This window comes from Coffea eugenioides, unplaced genomic scaffold (genome assembly GCF_003713205.1).
Source record: "Coffea eugenioides isolate CCC68of unplaced genomic scaffold, Ceug_1.0 ScVebR1_2767;HRSCAF=3856, whole genome shotgun sequence".
Lineage (NCBI taxonomy): Eukaryota > Viridiplantae > Streptophyta > Magnoliopsida > Gentianales > Rubiaceae > Coffea > Coffea eugenioides.
The window spans coordinates 22,226-42,881 of record NW_020863282.1 but is presented as its reverse complement, the minus strand read 5'-3'; the positions used below and the strand labels follow the sequence as shown (position 1 = coordinate 42,881).

Sequence of the window (20,656 nt, the reverse complement as noted above, 5' to 3'; positions counted from 1 at the left end):
CTTTCTTTATGCTCTGCCTACTGTTGCAGAGACTCTCGCTCAATGATATCTTGGGTAAATTTGGGGTCCAATCGCCATCAAAATGCTTCTGCTGCAGTATGGCAACGGGAAAATCTATTGAGCATATTTTTGCATCGGGACATCTTGCGAGGTAGATTTGGGGTTTTTTTGGAGCCGTTTGTGGAATAGGTTTGCCTAGGGGTCAGTTGCGTGACAGAGCGATGGCTTGGTAGTTGTCCAAACAGTCGGAAGTCCAAAAACGGCTTATGGTCTCTATTCTCCCGAGTTTCATCTGTTGGCGCATATGGAAGGCGAGAAATAAAGCGCTTTGGGAGGGTATCAGATTGTCATCTGGAGTTATTTGTCATGGCATTTTCCATGACGTAGCAATGGCAGATGCGGACAAGTTCAACAAGGGCAGTTTCCCACCGACTTTTGCTCAGTTTTTTGAAAGTCTTTCCCAACCCTCATCCCCGCTCCAGTGCAAGCTTGTCCGATGATGGACAGCAGGTATGGGGATAGTCACACTTAATACAGACGGGTGCTCTAAGGGTAACCCAGGAACGAGTGGTGGGGGTGGTGTATTCCGAGCCTCAGATGGTCGATTTTTGGTAGGATATTCAGTTTTCCTGGGGATCGGTACGAGTTTGCGTGCTGAGGTATTGGCTCTGTTAGCGGGTCTCCGACTTTGTGGTCAAAACGGCTTTACACAGGTTCGAGTACAGTCTGACTCGTTGGTGTTAATAGGCAAATTGCAATGCAGATTTCAATGTCCGTGGCAGATTCGTTGAGAGATATTCCAAATATCGCAGCTGGTTGAGGGTCCATGGCAATTCTCTCACTGCTTTAGAGAAGCAAACACGGTAGCAGACATACTAGCTAATGAAGGTCTCTTGCACCCACTTGACCCGATTAGGGTTTATGACCAACCAAGTCGCCTCCCAAAACTGGCAAGAGGGGCAGTCAGGTTGGATAAATTAGGTCTTCCCTCTCTTCGATTTCTTAAAAAATCATCAGCGTAACTGGCCTAGTCAGGGAAGGACAATTCCAAGACAGACGCGAGGGGAAATTTGCATGGACAGGAAATGGTGCACTCGTATCAGTTGCTTGATAGCATGTTATATTTTTCTTGAATTTGGGTTTGTTGGCAGGGAGTTTCGTCCATTTATAAGGGGAAACTCTGTCAAAATTTTCTTAAAATAAATAAAATACTTATGTTAAACAAAAAGGGTTAACAACATAAAAGCCCCCTGTGATATAGCTATCATACAGAAAAGCCCCCTGTGGTTTCATATCATACGCGTCGGTACCCCGTGATTTGAATTATTCTGAAAAATGGACGGAAATCGTTAAAACAGATGGAGTTGAGTGAAAAGACGAAAATACCCTAATGATATAAGCGAAAATTGCAGAAGTAATTTTGCACTTTCGTTCTGTCAAAACCAACAAAGAGAGAGAGAATTGTAGAAGTAATTTTGTCCTCTCTTCTTTTATTTTGATATTTGATAACTACATAAACCATACATCATTCATCATACAAGTACAACACCTCTTCTCCTACAAGCCGCTGAACAAGTGCTAAAAATAGCATAGCCTCTGAGTATAAGTTTGACCAGCACCGATGGCCGAATCAACTCGCATCCCATCTCCCTCATCGTCAGGCGGAACTTCCGGTGAAAGAACCAAAAAGAGCTGGTGGCCCTTTGCTTTTCTCGCATCAGTTCTACCAGTTGTTGTAGGAGTTTTAGTCTACCAACTTGACTCCTTCGACCCTGCTCCTTACCCAGCCCACGAGTTGACTCAGAAGAAACCCCTGATAGTGCCTAAGAGCAACCCTCGCATGCTTAAAGGAGCAGGGATTATTGGGGTCGGAAAACTGCTAGGGCCTGAAGACATAGCTTACGATCCGAAGTCCGGAGTTATCTATACTGGTTGTGAGGATGGATGGATAAAGTGAGTCACGGTGAACGATTCAGCGGCTGACTCGGTTGTGGCGGACTGGATAAACACTGGCGGCCGGCCTCTGGGAGTTGTTTGTGGGCACCATAGCTGAACTAACAATCGAAAATAGTTGGTCATTGATTTGTATCTGGAACGCTCTTCCCGTATTTATTTGTTGGATTAAAAGCATGCTGGTACATGGTCTGAAGTAAGTCGAAAAACGTTAGCTGAATAACAATCGAAATGCTGTGTGTCCTTCAATTTTGGCCGAAGCCGAAGACCAGAACATTGTCTTTTGTATTGAAGTGTGAAGGGTAAAGTAGGCATATCAGGTGAAAATTTGTGATAGAAATCTATTTTTCGCAAGAAACACGCGCCTTTCCAATGCGTTTAATACAAACGCAGGAAATTTGACGATTTCCGTCGACTTTTTAGAATAATTCAAACCACGAGGTACCGACGCGTATGATATAAAATCACAGAGGGCTTTTCTGTATGATGGTTATACCACAGAGGGCTGTTATGTTGTTAACCCAAAAAAAAATGATGAGATAAAATGCCTAGAAAATAATGTTAGGAATTAAAATGATTGTATCACTATAATTTTAAGGGATAAAGTGATAATAATAATAATGTGATAATGCTATAAAATAACGGAATATTTTTGTCTAAAATTTCTTAACATGTTGGATTGAATTACTTATGGGGTGAAATGACTAAAAAATAATATTAGGGGTTAAATTGATAATAGTAATATAGTTTAAAGGGATAAAGTGATAATAATCCAAAAAAAATAAACTTGATATGTATTTTAATCAAGATTTTAACTAAACTACTAGGGGAGGCACCTATTAAATCTACTAATGGAGACTTGATTGAGGGATCTGCTTAAGAAATTTATTCTCATCACCGTACCCAAGTACGGCCACGTGCTCGCAATTCTTGGAGTTGGTATTTTAAGGATGATGTTTTTACCCGATCTTCAACATCGCCAAAAACTTCTAACCATAACTAGTAAAATGCTTTCATATCAATTACGAGATTAGTTATCAATTGGGATTCAAAGTACATAGTACAAATCACGCCAACCTATGAAGACTTCAGTCCCCTTTGGAAATGGAATTGCAGACTTTATCACTGATTTCAACGGCTAGATTAATGTCCAAGATGGGCCTAATATTTGTTTTTGGTATTGGGAACGAGAAATTGAGACAATCCGACACATCTCAAGCCTGATTTTATGGCATGATAACACGTCCCTCTTATCTATTCTTAGACCATCTAACTTAAGTTTTACATATAAGTATACCTGCTCCAATGTTATGCTTTTTGAAGTGAAGAGTGCGCGCATTCTCATTTGCTTTTATCCTGCCCCACATTGGCAGTTTCACTGCTAAAAATGGCTTCCATTCTCTCCCTCTGCATTTTATTCATAATGTGTATTTACCAAAGCCTTTCTTTCGCGGCTGTTGCGCCATTTCTTGATGGTATGCTTTAAATAGTCTTTAATTTTTTTCATATAAAATTGCTAAATGAAATTTTCTTAGGTACGAGATAACCTTGGTACAATTTTTTTTTTTTTTTTGGGTTTATGCCAAATAAATTCACTTTACCATATCATTTTTATGTCAGCACTCAGTACATGACGAAGGGAATATCAAATCTTACCTCCTAATTTCACTTGACATGCAAACATGATCCACGTAAATTGTAGAAAAATCAAATGCGCATCGTTAATTTTCTCTAACATGTTCAACATCAAGAGCAACATGAACCCGTTTGAATTTTTGATTTTGAATCTTATGGTGTTTGACTTGTCTTTCCGATACTTGGAAAAGGTTTTTCGCTCTGGACTTCTTTTTAATCATTGATATGAACCGACCTTCTATGTACTCTTCCTCTTTATTATTATTTTTTCTGAAAAATTCGAACAATGGCAGGATACAAGAACAGGGAGAAAAATTTACTCATAACTAGCAGCAGTATGTTTTTCTAACCATATTCCTGTTTACATTTTGCAGGTCTACTAGAAAATGGTAACTTTGAGGAAGGGCCAAAGGTATCAAACCTTGAGAAAAGACAGATCATAGGAAAATACTCCTTGCCCAAATGGGAAATTCATGGCATAGTTGAATATGTTTCAAGTGGACGGCAACCTAGTGGTTTTCACTATGCAATCCCTCGTGGGGTTCATGCAGTGAGGCTTGGAAATGAGGCTTCCATATCTCAATATGTTAAGGTGAAACCTGGAGCAATGTCTTCATTGACCTTTGCAGTCACCAGGACTTGTGCCCAAGATGAGAAGCTAAGGGTTTCTGTCCCAGGTTTTTCGATTGAACTCCCAATTCAAACACTGTTTAGCAGCGATGGTGGTGATACTTATGCATGGGCTTTTAAGGCAACTTCTGATGTTGTCAAGGTTACATTTCATAATCCTGGAATTCAAGAGGATCCTACCTGTGGACCTCTTCTGGATGCAATTGCAATCAAGGAGATACTTCCTCTCAGATACACTAAGGGTAAGTCCTCTTGACATTACTACAAGTCTATAACCTTGGATTTAAGAAGTGTTTTTTTGGATAACATTGCATTTTTTAAGTATCTTGACATCTATCATTGTTGTACTGTTATTAGGATTATATAAGAGATGATTTCAAAAACCTCCCTTGAGGTTTTTTCCAATCACACCTAACACCCCTCAAGTTTCTAAAATCACGCTTAACACCCTTAGAATGACAACCTTTGTAACATAATAGCCCTTTTATGTAAAAATAATATTAAAAAATATGTTTAGTAGAGGGACTATAATATTCTTCCAATTTTGCCCTTTTGTTAGTTGATTTTTAAATTTTAGAAGATGAAAATAAAAACAAATAGAACTACAATATTTACATAGAAATTGAAGGAGTGTCAGCACAATGACTGCTGAATTGTATCATTTTTGTTGATTCATATGACCATTATAAGATCTGTGCCAAAGTTTTTGATAGAAAGGAAAAAAAAATTTTGAATACTGTTTGTTAACCAATTTTTTCAAAAATTTTGTTTTTGATAATTGAAAACCAATATAGGTATATTTAATATGCATTTTTTTCATGATTTCAATTGCATCCCAGCATTTTTTTCACCAAATGAATGATTTTAACATATTTTTCCCTCACCTCTTACTGATTAAACTAGATAGCAAGATAAAATCATAGTTAAAAAAAGATAGATTTTCTATGTTTAGATTGTCTAAATACCTCAAAACCTATCTTTTGGTTGCATATGCAAAAAAAATAGTGCCCAAATTTTATGTCATTTTTGTTACTTTATTTTTACATAATCTAACATAAATGTTTTTTCATTTTTCTTGCCTTTTCCTGCATAAGAAATATGAAAAGGCAAAAAGGAATCAACTTGTTTTTATTTTCATCTTCTAGTTTTCAAAAATCAACTTGCAAAAGGGCAAATGTGGAAGAATATTATAGTCTCTCTCTTAAATACATTTTTAATACTATTTTTACCTAAAGGGGTTGATATGCTACAAAAGTTGTCATTCTAAGGGTGCTAAATGTGATTTCAAAAACTTTAGGGGTTCTAGGTGTGATTAGGAAAAACCTCAAGGAAGGTTTCTGAAATTATCCCATTATATAATCTGAGCTATGATTTGATGTATGCATGTGTGTATGTATGTGTGATTTTAAACGATTTATTCGTTGGATCCTGATTTTGAAAACTTGAATTTAGTATTTGGGTTGCTATATAGTCATTTTCTTTTTTCATTGGAAGGGAGAACATACTGAATTAATGTAACCACCAAACCATTAATTGATAATGCATTCAGTCTTTCCGTCATAGAGTTTTGTTTTAAAAGCGCAATCTGTCCTGATGACCTACCAATTCTTTTGACTGCTCATGGTTATGAAAATTTTTTTAACTAATTACAATGTATTTATTTTTAACTAAAGACTAGCGTATGTGAAAATAATTTATAGGTAAGTTGTTTTGAAGGCTTGTAATATAGCTAACCATACTATGTGGAAGTATTCATGTTTGAAAGGAAGAAGAAAAATCGCAAATATACACTACACATAGACCATAAGAAAAAAACTCAACATATACATAAGTGAATAGTAAGTAAAGAAACAAGTATGGATTGTTACCCATATCAATCAAGACGAAATTAGCAATTAAAACCTGCTAAAATCCTTGTCCTTGTTTATACTTTGCATACAACAACACCACTACTGTAATCAAAATATGTATGATACTTCTACTTATTGCCTGAATTCTCACCATCAATTTGGAGAGAGGTCATATTGACATAACCACCAGCACAACCATTTTGCCATGCTAAGTCGGACAAATCAGTACCACCAATAGCATACTTCGAAACATCCTCCATATTCAAATCAGAGGGGATCATGGTACCCCTTGATAAATGGAACGGTTCCGTACTCAAATATCATGGTACCCTTTGATAAATGGAACGGTTCAGTGAACTCTTGAGTAATTGCTTCGAGCCCACCATGAGAATTAGTGTATCCTTGGAAATCTTGAAATGGATGATCAGGAAATTGGAAACTAGAAAGATCATAGATAACCTGGTTTGAAATGGCATCACCTCCTGTGTCTAGAGTGCTGGTAATATACTCCATACATTGATTGTTTGTAGAACCAGCAGAGGAAATATTGCCAACCGCCAAATCATTGTCCTCATTCTGCATGGGAGCTTCATTCACTGTAAAGACACTGGTCAAGATTTTCCCTCATCAATTCTACTGTGTCACCAGTAGCATACTTCGAAACATCCTCCATATTCAAATCAGAGGGGATCATACCCCTTGATAAATGGAACGGTTCCATACTCAAATTATCCCCTTGATAAATGGAACGGTTCAGTGAACTCTTGAGTAATTGCTTCGAGCCCACCATGAGAATTAGTGTATCCTTGGAAATCTTGAAATGGATGATCAGGAAATTGGAAACTAGAAAGATCATAGATAACCTGGTTTGAAATGGCATCACCTCCTGTGTCTAGAGTGCTGGTAATATACTCCATACATTGATTGTTTGTAGAACCAGCAGAGGAAATATTGCCAACCGCCAAATCATTGTCCTCATTCTGCATGGGAGCTTCATTCACTGTAAAACACTGGTCAAGATTTTCCCTCATCAATTCTACTGTGTCACCTTCACTTTCATCTTTGTTTTTGCGTCTTATGTTCATATACAATCTACATAAAACTGGATCCGACTGTCAAAAATGAACAACATGTTAGTAATGTATAATGGAGTTTGTAAATGAAAAAAGCCATGCAAATGGACATCCTATATTATTTGAGAAGTGGTTACTGAGCACTTAGTATAATATTGTTGTAAAGACTTGTAGATTAAGAAGTGGACACCACTCTTTTACATAATAGTGTATGTATGTACCATACTGACAGAAATCAAGAAGTAAATTGTTCTTGACTTAGGTGGCTAGAGCTCGGTTGTCAAAGAGTTTTAATCACCACTTCCCGAAAATTATAAAAAAAAAACTTGTTTCCTCTTGAAAACTTATTCTTATGTTGGTTGGGCTACATATATTTCTAAATAATTTTATGTTGGTTCTGAAATTTACATGTGCATGCATGTTACATCTTCAAATAAAAAAAAAAAAAATTTTTTTATCCTGTCGTTGGTTGGGCTACATATATGTCTAGCTACCTATGCACACTATGTGTATAAACATCCAAAAATGTGTCTATATATCCAAACTAAGACATGCATAGATAACACATAAAAGACATTAAAATGTTTCATGAAATAATCAGATGAGAAGGAGAAGAGAAGAAGTGAGAATAAGCATAGCATGAATTGTTATTCTTATTACTGTCCATTGAAAAGATTATAAGAATACCTTGAAGCATAATAATATATAAAGCAAGTTAATCAGAAAATAAGTACTGACTTGTACCTTGGGGTTATTTGCATGAATTCTATATTCATGCATCTTCCAAGCCGTTTTTTCACCAGGCCCAAGTAAGAAATCTAGTGACTTCCTGTATCCGACGGTATTGCCATTGTAATAAATCTTCTTGTCTTTGCCGGTGGGTTTCCAAAATCCACCATCTCCACATGATCGAGAGGGACGGCTGCCTTTGGGGTATTTGTTCGTCAAATAGGTGAAGAAGTACCATCCGTTCACGTTATGAAGGCTATCCGATCTGTATCTATCTGCGCATATATAACCGAAAAAGAAAGAATCAAATATATAGCATAGTTATGCAATATTACAACAAAATAAAGAAAAAGGGGATCATAATTTATTTATCAAGGCTGCTTTTATTCAAATTTTGTTAGGGACAAATACCCATTTTTTAGACAGACAAGAATGTTAGTTATTAAATTAGACACATAGCCCATACCCTAAACTAATCACTTTTACGTACGTGCATCAATGAGAAACCCTCTAACCCCAAATCTCATCTCTACGATGATGGTGTTCTCGTCACTGAAATTAATGTTCAAAAAATTTATAGATTGACCATTGTTATCTACTAGATTGTTGTTTAAATTTAGTTGTGTGGAAACCAATTTAATGCACTGACACCTCTAAAGACAATCCACTGAAAAAAAAAAAAAAGACAATCCACTGAAAAAAGGAGAGAAAATAGTTTGAACTAAATCCTATAAAAATTGGAGTTGTTCTTTTAGAAAGGATAAAAGGTGGCGCAAAAAGAGTTACTACTGTATTTTCAAAGGTGGATAGTATTTTAGGGCATCTTTTTGGTCGACCAACTATTTTTCCTGGAGCACAATTCACAATAAAATTCACAATCAGAAGAAACCAATCAAAAAACTTGAAATCATGAAGCCTAAAGATGGTTTAAATTTCAAAGATTTAGCCTAATTAATTGGGGATTATGGAATTAAAAGGGGCTCAATTATGCTCTATCGTTAAACAGCAAATTAACACTTGTACATTAGTGACGGGGTATTTTACATACGTGCTAGTAGTTTAGGGTATATATCGGGTCGATCCCACAAGGAAGAGTGAACAATTACCGGTATTACTAAATCTTCTCTATTATTTAGACTATCAATAAATTATAACAAATTTAACCTACTGAAATTATACAAAATGACAAATGAAAGTTCCTTAGGTTATGGTATCCCTAACTACTCATGCAAGTGCTATATTTGGATTATTGAATACTACATCTAGGCTAATTATGGTGTAATTTCCTTATGCATTTGAATCCTACTTTCGTAGTGAATCAATTATACTTATAACTAATCCATACCTATTCTCGTGGTTATGAAATTAGCTACAAGTTTCATTTCTTTCAGTGAAAATTACATGAAATGAATCCTAAAAACCACATAAGTTGCACCTCTACTTTCGTGAGTGTCTCCCTATGTTTAGCACTTTCTTGAACTAGTGGTTCAAATCTCAATTTTCATTGCAAAAACAACACCTTAAATAATCACAATCAATGGTACCAGATTAATCATGATTTAAAGAGCCAAAGTGCTAAATAACTTGCTCAAATCATAGCAGTCAAATAACCAAATAATAAACACTAACAATTATAGAAAGGTCAACCAAACCCAAGGCTTAAACTTTAGAAACACATAATGAACACAAAATCCAGAACTTGTATATTAACTAAACTTGGAATCAAATACAAAAGATAAAGAGTTTGGAAGGAATACAACCCTTGTCACATGAGCTTTCTTCCTTGCCTTCTTCATCCTCCATCTTCATCCTAATCTAGATAATAAACAAGAATGGAAAAACTACACTACTCTATACTAAGCTAAACTAACACTAGGGAGATGAAAGAGCTACATTTCTGCAGCTTCAAGCTTTCTCCCGTAGCTCTCTCTCTATTTTCCTGCTATGAACTCCAATCTCTCTTACAATGAATTTGGCTATTTTTTTTATGATGAAAAATGGTCAAGGAATGAAGCTTTACACTTTCTCCTTACAGCTGGTAATGTCTCTCACATGTCTAGCATCCAATGTGAGTTGGTGGGAGTGAAATTGAGTTTTACGCGTACAGAGCAGCCTTTTCTGACCGCAATCCGGCCAGAAATCCGGCCTTAAATCCGGCCAAATTCCGGCCGGATTGATACAGTGACCATTTGGTCACTTCTGGTTCAATTTCCAGCTCTGCTCCGATTTTGCATCAACTTCCACTGAACTTTTCTTGATGATAAAAGCTGATTTAGCTCTTGACCAAAACATGAAACTTGTAGCCCTTTTAGTTAGCTTTCCAATGCATCAAGAATCACCTCATTTGGATCTGTGTAGGCTGAGAAATGACCAAAATACCCTTACCTGCTTATTGCCCTGTTCCAGTTTCGACCAGTAGAAATTTGCTATTGTAATTCGGCATTTTGACCTGGAAAACCTTCAAACTGGATTTAGATGTCTTCACCAAAGTTGTAGATCTATCTCTTATCTTCAAATTGGTTCAAGAATCATCTTAATCCGATCATTGTAGCTCAAGTTATAGCCGAAATACGAAAATGTGTCAAAACTGTCAAAATACACAAAATCCAAGTAAAAAGTGATAAAAACCTCATTTAATCACTTAAAAACATTTATTCACCAATTATAGCCAAAATGATTCATATTCTTCCAATAATATAACCAAAGTGACTAAAAATAATATAAAATGTCATACAATTATTACGTAAATTAGTCACTTATCAAACTCCCCCACACTTAAATCATTGCTTGTCCTCAAGCAATCCACACAAAATCAATTACAATGATTTAAGAGGTGAAACAATATATGCACTTTTGTCAAATTTAATTCCTCATGACCTAGAAAATAATCATTATACAATTGTTCAAATTACATTAAATACTCATAATATCAAGTAAAGGAAAGATAATTATACCTTAATTCAACAAGTTAAACTTAATCTCTTACCCCAACCTAATTTCACAAATAAGCAACCCACATAGTCGATTTATAGCCTTCCTCCTCCTATAATCATCTTTTTCTCAAAATTTTACAACTAAGAGGGATTTATTCATACTAATTTTACTTAAATAGTGAAAATGCCTTTTTACGCGAAAATCGACACTTTTAAGTGAAGATCCCCGGTTACTCAACATTTCACTTATTCAAATTGCTATGCATACTCTTAATTCAAATACCTTTTTACGCGAATGTCGACATTTGTAGATGCCAACCCCCGGTTACTCGGTACGAGAATCATTGGAGTAGAATAATTTTTATTTATTTTCTTTTCTTCTTTTCTTTTTTCTTTTTTTTTATTTTTTTTATTTTAAGAAATAAAGGACAATAAATAGATATTCCCTCTTAGAAAATATATAAGAACAATCAAAGGAGGAGTATAACCTTTTATCAACTATATCAATCACTTACTTATAAAATTAAGTAAAGAGAAGAAATTTCATTAAACATGTAAAATTATAGGCATAATTTTCCTCACTTTATCTAATATACTTTCTAAAATGTAAAAATCCTAATTGCATAATAATCATTTCCAAGTTAAATGAAGACTAAACTTTCCAAAAATACATATAACATTTCAACAATTGGAAGAACTAGACACTTAAGGGTGGAACAATTTGGCCCTTCTTGAAATAAAAATGAAAAAATTGAAGAATTTTTGGGCCATAATGAAATATTGGAAAAGATTTTAGAAAAATTTTGACAGAGTTTCTCCTTATAAATGGATGAAAACTCCCTGCCAACAAACCCAATTTCAATCAATTATCCACATGGCAAATAATTCCAATACAATTCCAACATTTCTAAGCATTTAGATTCACAAACTATCATCACATGGCATTAAAATGCAAGATCAGTATTTTCCTCCCTCACACTTAAATTTCACATTGTCCTCAATGTGAGAAAAGGAAAATAAATAAAGAGTGAAAGAAAATACTGCTCAATTGAACTTGCGCAATCCGAATCCATGTCCAAGTGAAGAATTTCCAATCTTAAGTAGTCCGAAATCCTTAAAACCACAACAGAGATGAAGATCACTTGAATTAGTTCACACAAAAGAAATAAGAAAAATCACTAAAAATTAAACATCACAAGCACTACGGAATAGAAAAGAAAAACTAGTGGCAATGTCACTAGGTGACGAGCACTCCCTCAAGTAGTCGCTTGGTCAGGTGAAGATGGTGGAGTCGGAGGAGCTTCAATACCCAGCTTGGTCTCGATGCGACGAAGACGCTCGGAATTCTGCTTATTCTCTTGGCGGCTTTTCTTTACCTCAGCCTCGACACAAAGCAGCTTGTCCATTATCTTCTTGAAAAACGACCGAGTGTCTTGAGGTGAGGTTGGAGGCCGTGAGGAAGACGGTTCATTTGAGACCGGCGGGGTAGTTGTCTCAACCCCTTGAGCCCCTTCAATTCGTTCAATTTCAACTTCCTCCTCTTGCCTAATGTCCCCTTGAGCACCTCCTTGAGTTGAAGGACCACCGCCGTCTTTACTCTTCAAAATGAACCTGCAAAAATCCAATGTAAAGACGTCCTTCTTCTTGAGACCTGTAGGGAAAGCGTTAGAAAAATCCACTCCAACCCTTTGAAACTCGAAGGTCAAGAACCGAGGATACGGGAAAGCATGTTTGATGTCGTTACTGCGAACCACAGCCCACATGTGGTTGGTGATAATGCTTCCCAATGGAATGCCTTGGATGTTTCCTAAGCCATGCTTCATTTTATCCAAGAAATAGATGTCACTTGTGCGCGCCTCATTGGTTCCACTTGCCCTCGGAATGATATTGGCGGCAAATAGGTAAATAAGGAGACGTTGCGACTCCGGAAATGATGAAGTCAATACCGAATATCGCCCCGTCGTTCGAGTAGCCTTGTACTCAACCCCCAAACGTACAAGTGCCTCTAGCATGTTCCAAGAGTCCAAATCATTGGGTTTGAAGGCTTTCTTCAAATCTACCTTGCGCCCCACATCCGAAACATGAAGATAGCGCTCCAAATCAGCTCTATGGACTCGAACTTTTCTCCCTCGCACTGTACTAGTAATCACCTCCGTGTCGTAGTGAAAAACCTTCTTGTCCTCCACATTTGCATAGAATTCTCGGACAAGCTCCTCATAATAGAAGTTTGGGATGTTAAAGAAATTTTCCCATCCCAATTTGGCAAAGGAGGCCTTGAGATGGTAGACCTCCTCGGCATCCGAGGTGACATCCTTTTCCACCAATACCTTAGCTCCCCTCCTAGCATTGTACCAAGCTTCATTTTCGGCGGAGGTGAAGCGCGACTTATCATAAGGGACTTCCTCCTCTTGGTCCCCTTGTGCATCTTGTTCCTCTTGTTGTTGAGTATCCTCTCCAGATGATGGCTCGTCCTCAAGCTGTAGACGTCTACTTGCTTTTCTTTTCAAGCGCGGTTGTCTAGACGTCGAAGCTTCTCCTCTCTTGTTAGGAGGAGGAGATTTCACTGCACCTTTCTTAGTGCGAGCCATTGTACCTAATTAAAATTATTAAATGTTAACTTCATTTAATAGGTACATTGCTAAGTAAAGATAATGAAAACTCATTCACTTTTACCTCTTTATCTTTAATTAGCCAATCTTATCAACTTACTCACATAATAATTAGCAATTAACTTCACAAGCAAGACTTTACAATTGATTATCAACAACAAATGCTTCTTTCATTTTTTTCCAAATAAAACACTTAAGCATAAAATGTCCAAATAGGTAGAGAAAGCAATTAAACAATCACACAACTTATTCCCAACTTAATGACCTAAATAAGCATAATGAAATGCTAAAAAGCACCTTAACCATGAGTTTAGACTTAAAAAGGTCATTAATTCAACTTTAATCAAATTTTCTAGAATAAACATGCCAAAAATCAAAGGATAAGCTAATTAAGCCTAAATTTAGCATGTAAATATCCTAGACCAATCCATTACTCTCATACAATTTTCTTCAATCCAATTGCCCCAAAAAAAAAAATTAGCTAATAATGATCAAATCAAAGTAATCCTCAAGATTAGCTTAAAATTGCTAAATTCACCAAATAATCTCAAACCCATGAGTTAAACATCACCAATAATCATCAATAAGCTCAATAACATCATAAAAAGCATCAAACTTCACAAAATGAAAAAAAATTCGAAATTGCCCAAAAATAGGAAAAAGTGAAAATTGACAAAATTCAAATGATAACATTTGGTGAAGATTTGTTACCTCAAACTTGTTGGTAGATGATTAATGGTGCAAATGGTGAAGAAACCCCCAAAAATTTCACTCCAATTTGAACCCAAATGAAGAGTTCAAAAATTTGAAACCCTTGTTCTTCTCAAGCTCAAATCCGAATTAGAACTTGTTTTTGAAGGAATTTAAGCTATGGAATCAACTCACAAGGAAAAGAGAAATGTTTTGGTGTATTTAGTTTGGAGATTGGATGGTGAAAAGAGGGTTTTTAGGAGTAGTGTGTGTTCAAGGTGTGAGTGTGTGTGGAGGTTGAAGAAAGGAGGAAGAAAAGAAATGAGGGAATCCGCTTTAGTGCGCAAAACCGGCCAGAATCCGGCCAGTTTCCGGCCGGATATTCGGCCGGATTATCGGCCGGATACTGGCCAGTAGCCACAAATTTTTTTCAAAAACGCAGGTAAATCCGGCCTACAATCGGCCTAAATTCGGCCGGAATTTTTGGCCGGATTGTTTTTTTTTTTTTTTTTTTTTTTTTTTTTTATTTAACTCTGCATATCCGGCCAGAAACTGGCCGGATTTCCTGCCGGATTAACGGCCGGATATGAGGCAGTAGCTCCGAAAATTTGATTTTTTCTTCCCCTGATAATCCGGCCATGAATCCGGCCAGTTTATGGCCGGATTTGAGGCCGGATTTGCTGCAGAAATTTTTTATTTCTGCAGTTTTTCCTTCCACTTTCCATTTTCAAAAGTTTTTTTTTTATTACTCACCTTAAACATAAAATTTGTGCTTTCTCAACCAATTGCTCCTTGAAACATGAAATCATGCATCAATATAACTTTAGAATTAAGCACTTCAAATGCATGAATTGGATCAAATGAACAAGAAAACTCCCTTTTTGCTTCCTTATAAGTTCTTCTGCACTTGAAACACATTGCATAAACCATTGCCATTGCCACCTTTAAAACACACAAAAACACTAATTAAACACTTAAACTTACTAAAAAAAATTCGTTGGGTTGCCTCCCAACTAGCGCTTGTTTATAGTCATTAGCTTGACTATATCACCTCATTTTTCAAGGAGGCTTAGTTAACGAATAATCCACCATTTTAGGCCGTGGTGGATCATTAAATGGTGACTTTATAGCCAAAGCCACATAATCTAATGATGTGAGAATTGAAAGTGACTTACCTATCCCAAGTGTTTCATAGATATTACCTTGAATATACACCACTTGAGAACTTTCCAAAGGAAATGTCATGAGAGTATCTTGGGCAGGAATACCTTTAGAACCTATACTTTCAATGCACTCCTCAAGAGGGGTGAAAAATGAGTCATTAAAACTCACCTCTTGAGGTTCAAAGTTAGTTCCAAAGATATTATCATGTGAAATGGACATTTGCTCATTGAAACACAATTGAGATTCATCATTTTCATCAAAATGCAACCCATTTTCACATACAACATTCCCACCATTTATGCTAGGATCATTTTGCAAATTATTAGAAGAAATAACTTCACACAATGCACTCAATTGCTCATGTATTCGACCAAAGTGAGAAGCTAATTCATCTATTCTTTCTTCAATCCTATCAAAACGATCGGAAGTTGCATTTGCTAGCTTTTCTAAAGCTAACTCCCAAGATGGCTTAGAATCATTAGCTACTCTTTCTATTGCCAACTCCCAAGATGATTTTGATTCATATTGGACACTTTCAGGTTGGTGATCATAAAAATATGAATTATCACTATAAGTACATTGATTATTCCAACCATAAGCAGGAGAATTGCTCCAATTAGCACTATATTGATCAAAACAAGGATTGTAATGCTCTAATTTATCATAATAATCCACATTTTGTGCTTGCATACATGTATTAGTAGCATGATAACCTCCACACAAGTCACAAATCACATGATAAGAATTAAAAACATTAACATTCCTCCTCTGCTCAATTTCATGCATCATGGTGTCCATTTGAACTTGTAACTTAATTACATCAAATTTTGCCTTTAAGCACCTTAAACCATCTTCAAAAGACATACATTCAGTAAATTCTTGGTTACCTCTGTTGAAGGAGCTTTGCACTTGATAACCATCCATTGCCAATCTTCCACTTCTCAAGCATTGTCCTCCAAATTGACCTACCCTTCTCATAACCTAAAATTGCTTTTAAACAACCTCAAAAGCAAAATTAGTAAGAAGAATAGGTGATAAAACACATACACATATAAAACACAGAAAATAACATTCACAGTATAACTAATAATATGTCTAAACTAATAAAGTTGCTCTTCACACCGATATTGCCAAATCTTCCCCGGCAACGGCGCCAAAAACTTGACGGGTATTTTACATACGTGCAAGCTAAAAAATACCGAATTACACCCGTTCACTGCAAGTATACAGATCAACTAGTAGTTTAGGGTATATATCGGGTCGATCCCACAAGGAAGAGTGAACAATTACCGGTATTACTAAAGCTTCTCTATTATTTAGACTATCAATGAATTATAACAAATTTAACCTACTGAAATTATACAAAATAACAAATGAAAGCTCCTTAGGTTGTGGTATCCCTAACTACTCATGCAAGTGCTATATTTGGATCATTAATTACTACATCTAGGCTAGTTATGGTGTAATTTCCTTATGCATTTGAATCCTACTTTCGTAGTGAATCAATTATACTCATAACTAATCCATACCTATTTTCATGGTTATGAAATTAGCTACAAGTTCATTTCTTCAATGAAATTACATGAAATGAATCACTAAAAACCACATAAGTGCACCTCTACTTTCGTGAGTGTACTCCCTATGTTTAGCACTTCTTGAACTAGTGTTAAATCTCAATTTTCATTGCAGAAACAACACCTTAAATAATCACAATCAATGGTACCAGATTAATCATGATTTAAAGAGCCAAAGTGCTAAATAACTTGCTCAAATCACAGCAGTCAAATAACCAAATAATAAACACTAACAATTATAGAAAGGTCAACCAAACCCAAGGCTTAAACTTTAGAAACACATAATGAACACAAAATCCAGAACTTGTATATTAACTAAACTTGGAATCAAATACAAAAGATAAAGAGTTTGGAAGGAATACAACCCTTGTCACATGAGCTTTCTTCCTTGCCTTCTTCATCCTCCATCTTCATCCTAATCTAGATAATAAACAAGAATGGAAAAACTACACTACTCTATACTAAGCTAAACTAACACTAGGGAGATGAAAGAGCTACATTTCTGCAGCTTCAAGCTTTCTCCCGTAGCTCTCTCTCTATTTTCCTGCTATGAACTCCAATCTCTCTTACAATGAATTTGGCTATTTTTTTTATGATGAAAAATGGTCAAGGAATGAAGCTTTACACTTTCTCCTTACAGCTGGTAATGTCTCTCACATGTCTAGCATCCAATGTGAGTTGGTGGGAGTGAAATTGAGTTTTACGCGTACAGAGCAGCCTTTTCTGACCGCAATCCGGCCAGAAATCCGGCCTTAAATCCGGCCAAATTCCGGCCGGATTGATACAGTGACCATTTGGTCACTTCTGGTTCAATTTCCAGCTCTGCTCCGATTTTGCATCAACTTCCACTGAACTTTTCTTGATGATAAAAGCTGATTTAGCTCTTGACCAAAACATGAAACTTGTAGCCCTTTTAGTTAGCTTTCCAATGCATCAAGAATCACCTCATTTGGATCTGTGTAGGCTGAGAAATGACCAAAATACCCTTACCTGCTTATTGCCCTGTTCCAGTTTCGACCAGTAGAAATTTGCTATTGTAATTCGGCATTTTGACCTGGAAAACCTTCAAACTGGATTTAGATGTCTTCACCAAAGTTGTAGATCTATCTCTTATCTTCAAATTGGTTCAAGAATCATCTTAATCCGATCACTGTAGCTTAAGTTATAGCCGAAATACGAAAATGCATCAAAACTGTCAAAATACACAAAATCCAAGTAAAAAGTGATAAAAACCTCATTTAATCACTTAAAAACATTTATTCACCAATTATAGCCAAAATAATTCATTTTCTTCCAATAATATAACAAAAGTGACTAAAAATAATATAAAATATCATACAATTATTACGTAAATTAGTCACTTATCACATAGCATATTGTTAGAAGAACATCAGACCATGTCAAACACTTTCCTTCGCATGGAGTAAAGTTCCCTGTTACAAACTAGAAAACGCCTAAAAGATGTTTTCCGAGTTCTTTATCCGAAAACTAGAAAAACAACTGTTAAGAAGTCACGAGAGAGAATAACATAAAGTTTTTTCAATTGTATAGATACTAACTTGTAAGTTCTTGAGGATTGTGGCCGTAGACATTGGCTTCATGAATTCTGTTAAGTGGTAATGGAGCCTTGGCGATCCTTTTCCTCAAGTAGTGTACAATTAGCTCTTCATCAGTGGGGCAAAACCTGTAACCGCGAGGCATAGAATCCAGAAAATTCTGCGAATTTTCGTGGAGAATTATGCCTTGCTGAACCGGTTGCTGCTGATCATTGAGGAGATACAGCGGGTGTTGATGTTGCAGTGGCTGCTGCTGTTGGCCCTGCAAGGGCGGCCAGTGGTGGTGGAGGAGGTGATCATGGAGGAGGTATGGCTGCTCCTCCCTCTGCTGCTGGTGATTATCCATGCTTGTTGAATGTTGAAGAGGCTTCTTTTGCCGGGGGCGCAGTTACCTAAAATAAGCGCCAAATAAGGTATATATATATTTTTGTCGTTGAGTTGCCAACCTGGCACTAAATGTCCGGTACATCCGTACAAGTGGGGTCGGGTATAGACTAAGTTACGTAAACTTACTCCAGTTGCAGTATAATTCTACCGCAACGGATCTTCTATCTCACACTCCTTCTGTCTCACATCCTGCGCCACTCTCTATCCCACTTTTTATTAAATTGCGATTTTTCATTCATAAAGATCATGTTTTAGTTCTTTTTTGTTTTCTTAAGATCCAATAACTATTAATTCAGCAAAAAATAAATACAACAGTTTCAAAAAAGTAATATATAATAGAAAATTAAAAAATACAATAGAAAATTTAGAAAAAAATCTCATTTTTTATGCATTTTGATTTTTTGAGTTTGTTAAATTTGTTTATTACTGAATTAATAGTTATTGGATCTTAAGGAAATAAAAAAGGAACTAAAACATGATGTTTATGAATGAGAAATCGCAATATAATAAAAAGTGGGACAGAGAGTGGCACAGGATATGGGACAGAAGATCCGTTGCGCAATTCTACTTCTTCTTCTACTTCTACCCGAATTATACTCAATTATTTTGAAATTTTGGATAACAATAAGAACATTCTTCCATGCCGCTTGTCTATATATCATAATTTTTATAATTTAATACCTAAGGTAATAAAGTTTTAATAAATTTATAATCTAAGACAAAAGAATAAGAGTTAAAGTTGTCTTAATGTAGCATAATCTTTGATAATTATAGTAATTTAATCCATATTTTTCGTTCCATAACTTTTAAATATTGTTAGTCCACATATGGATTTATGAATTAATCTTCTATATATTGGCACTTTCACTATTGGATGCGTGATACACAATCTGAATTTAAATTAACCCAAATTTTATATATGCGTCATGTATCCAACCGTGATAATGTACACATTGTTAGTGTATATTAGATTAACTCCAGATTTATACATATTTTTTGTCTAACTTATGTTTTTTACGTTAAACTTTAATCATATGGGTCCATGTCTGTATTGCATCCATCCCGTATAGGTCCATACACGTATTATATCCATCCCATATTTTACTAACTATGCTTATCACTTTATTGTTGAAACTTAACATCACACTTGTGAAGCTTACCCATAATATTCATGAAAATAATTTTAAGTTTTTTATGGACAAATAGTATGTAAATGGCTAAAACTATAATTTTATAATAATCTTCAATTTACATACCATAATCGAGTGTATATTGCTTCTTGTTTTGAAATTTGCACTAACTTCACTATTCCTATTATTATTGTTGGTAAAAATGCTTCGATTTAAAGCACAATAAAATCAAATTTTGTGGCCTTTCTAATATAGTGGTTATTTTTACTAGAAAATTAGTAAATCTTGCTTACATTACACAGATTTTATGCTTTTTCACCAATATAATCAAAAGAATTTTATACCTTGACAAAACAAATAGAAAAAATGACAACACCATGAGTATAATGGTGTGCAATTGCCATACATGTCACATTATGAGTTTAGGCATGATTTGTATAAATAATGACTAATCTAATAATTGGTTGACATGAGATGCATATGACAGGTTAGGGGGTTTCACTTGCAACATGAAAATGAAAATGTGATTCTTTTTAAAGAAGATCAGTAGTAGTTTTCTATAAATGGAAATATATTGTAGCATATACCACTTATGCACTGAAGGAATTTGTAGTTTGAATCCTAGCAATTGAGTACCTATTATTTATTTCATTACAAAGTTTAAATATTTACATCCAGATAGAGTAATGCTAATGACACTTCAATTATTGTTAACGACACTAAGTTTACCTTTATAAAAGTTG

General features: G+C 35.5%; 4 protein-coding genes across 4 annotated transcripts; 2 read left to right on the top strand and 2 right to left on the bottom strand.

The window, feature by feature from the left end:
- Positions 1 to 1,621: 1,621 nt before the first annotated feature.
- On the top strand, positions 1,622 to 1,957 carry LOC113757138 (protein STRICTOSIDINE SYNTHASE-LIKE 6-like). The gene has a single exon (XM_027300547.1). The coding sequence runs from the start codon at positions 1,622 to 1,624 to the stop codon at positions 1,955 to 1,957; it is 336 nt and encodes a 111-aa protein (XP_027156348.1).
- A 1,383-nt stretch (positions 1,958 to 3,340) lies between these two features.
- LOC113757137 lies at positions 3,341 to 4,474 on the top strand. Its single transcript, XM_027300546.1, has 2 exons — positions 3,341 to 3,428; positions 3,963 to 4,474. Exons 1-2 carry the CDS (start codon positions 3,341 to 3,343, stop codon positions 4,472 to 4,474), a joined length of 600 nt encoding a protein of 199 aa, XP_027156347.1.
- Positions 4,475 to 6,335: 1,861 nt separating this feature from the next.
- Positions 6,336 to 8,397, bottom strand: LOC113757136 (NAC domain-containing protein 2-like). Its single transcript, XM_027300545.1, has 4 exons — positions 8,361 to 8,397; positions 7,886 to 8,145; positions 6,932 to 7,180; positions 6,336 to 6,644 (listed from the first exon to the last, which is right to left on the bottom strand). The coding sequence occupies exons 1-4, from the start codon at positions 8,395 to 8,397 to the stop codon at positions 6,336 to 6,338; spliced, it is 855 nt and encodes a 284-aa protein (XP_027156346.1).
- A 3,513-nt stretch (positions 8,398 to 11,910) lies between these two features.
- Positions 11,911 to 14,188, bottom strand: LOC113757140. The gene is made up of 2 exons (XM_027300549.1): positions 14,124 to 14,188; positions 11,911 to 13,396 (listed from the first exon to the last, which is right to left on the bottom strand). Exon 2 carries the CDS (start codon positions 13,389 to 13,391, stop codon positions 12,060 to 12,062), a length of 1,332 nt encoding a protein of 443 aa, XP_027156350.1. The 5' UTR covers positions 13,392 to 13,396; positions 14,124 to 14,188; the 3' UTR covers positions 11,911 to 12,059.
- Between the last annotated feature and the right edge of the window lie 6,468 nt (positions 14,189 to 20,656).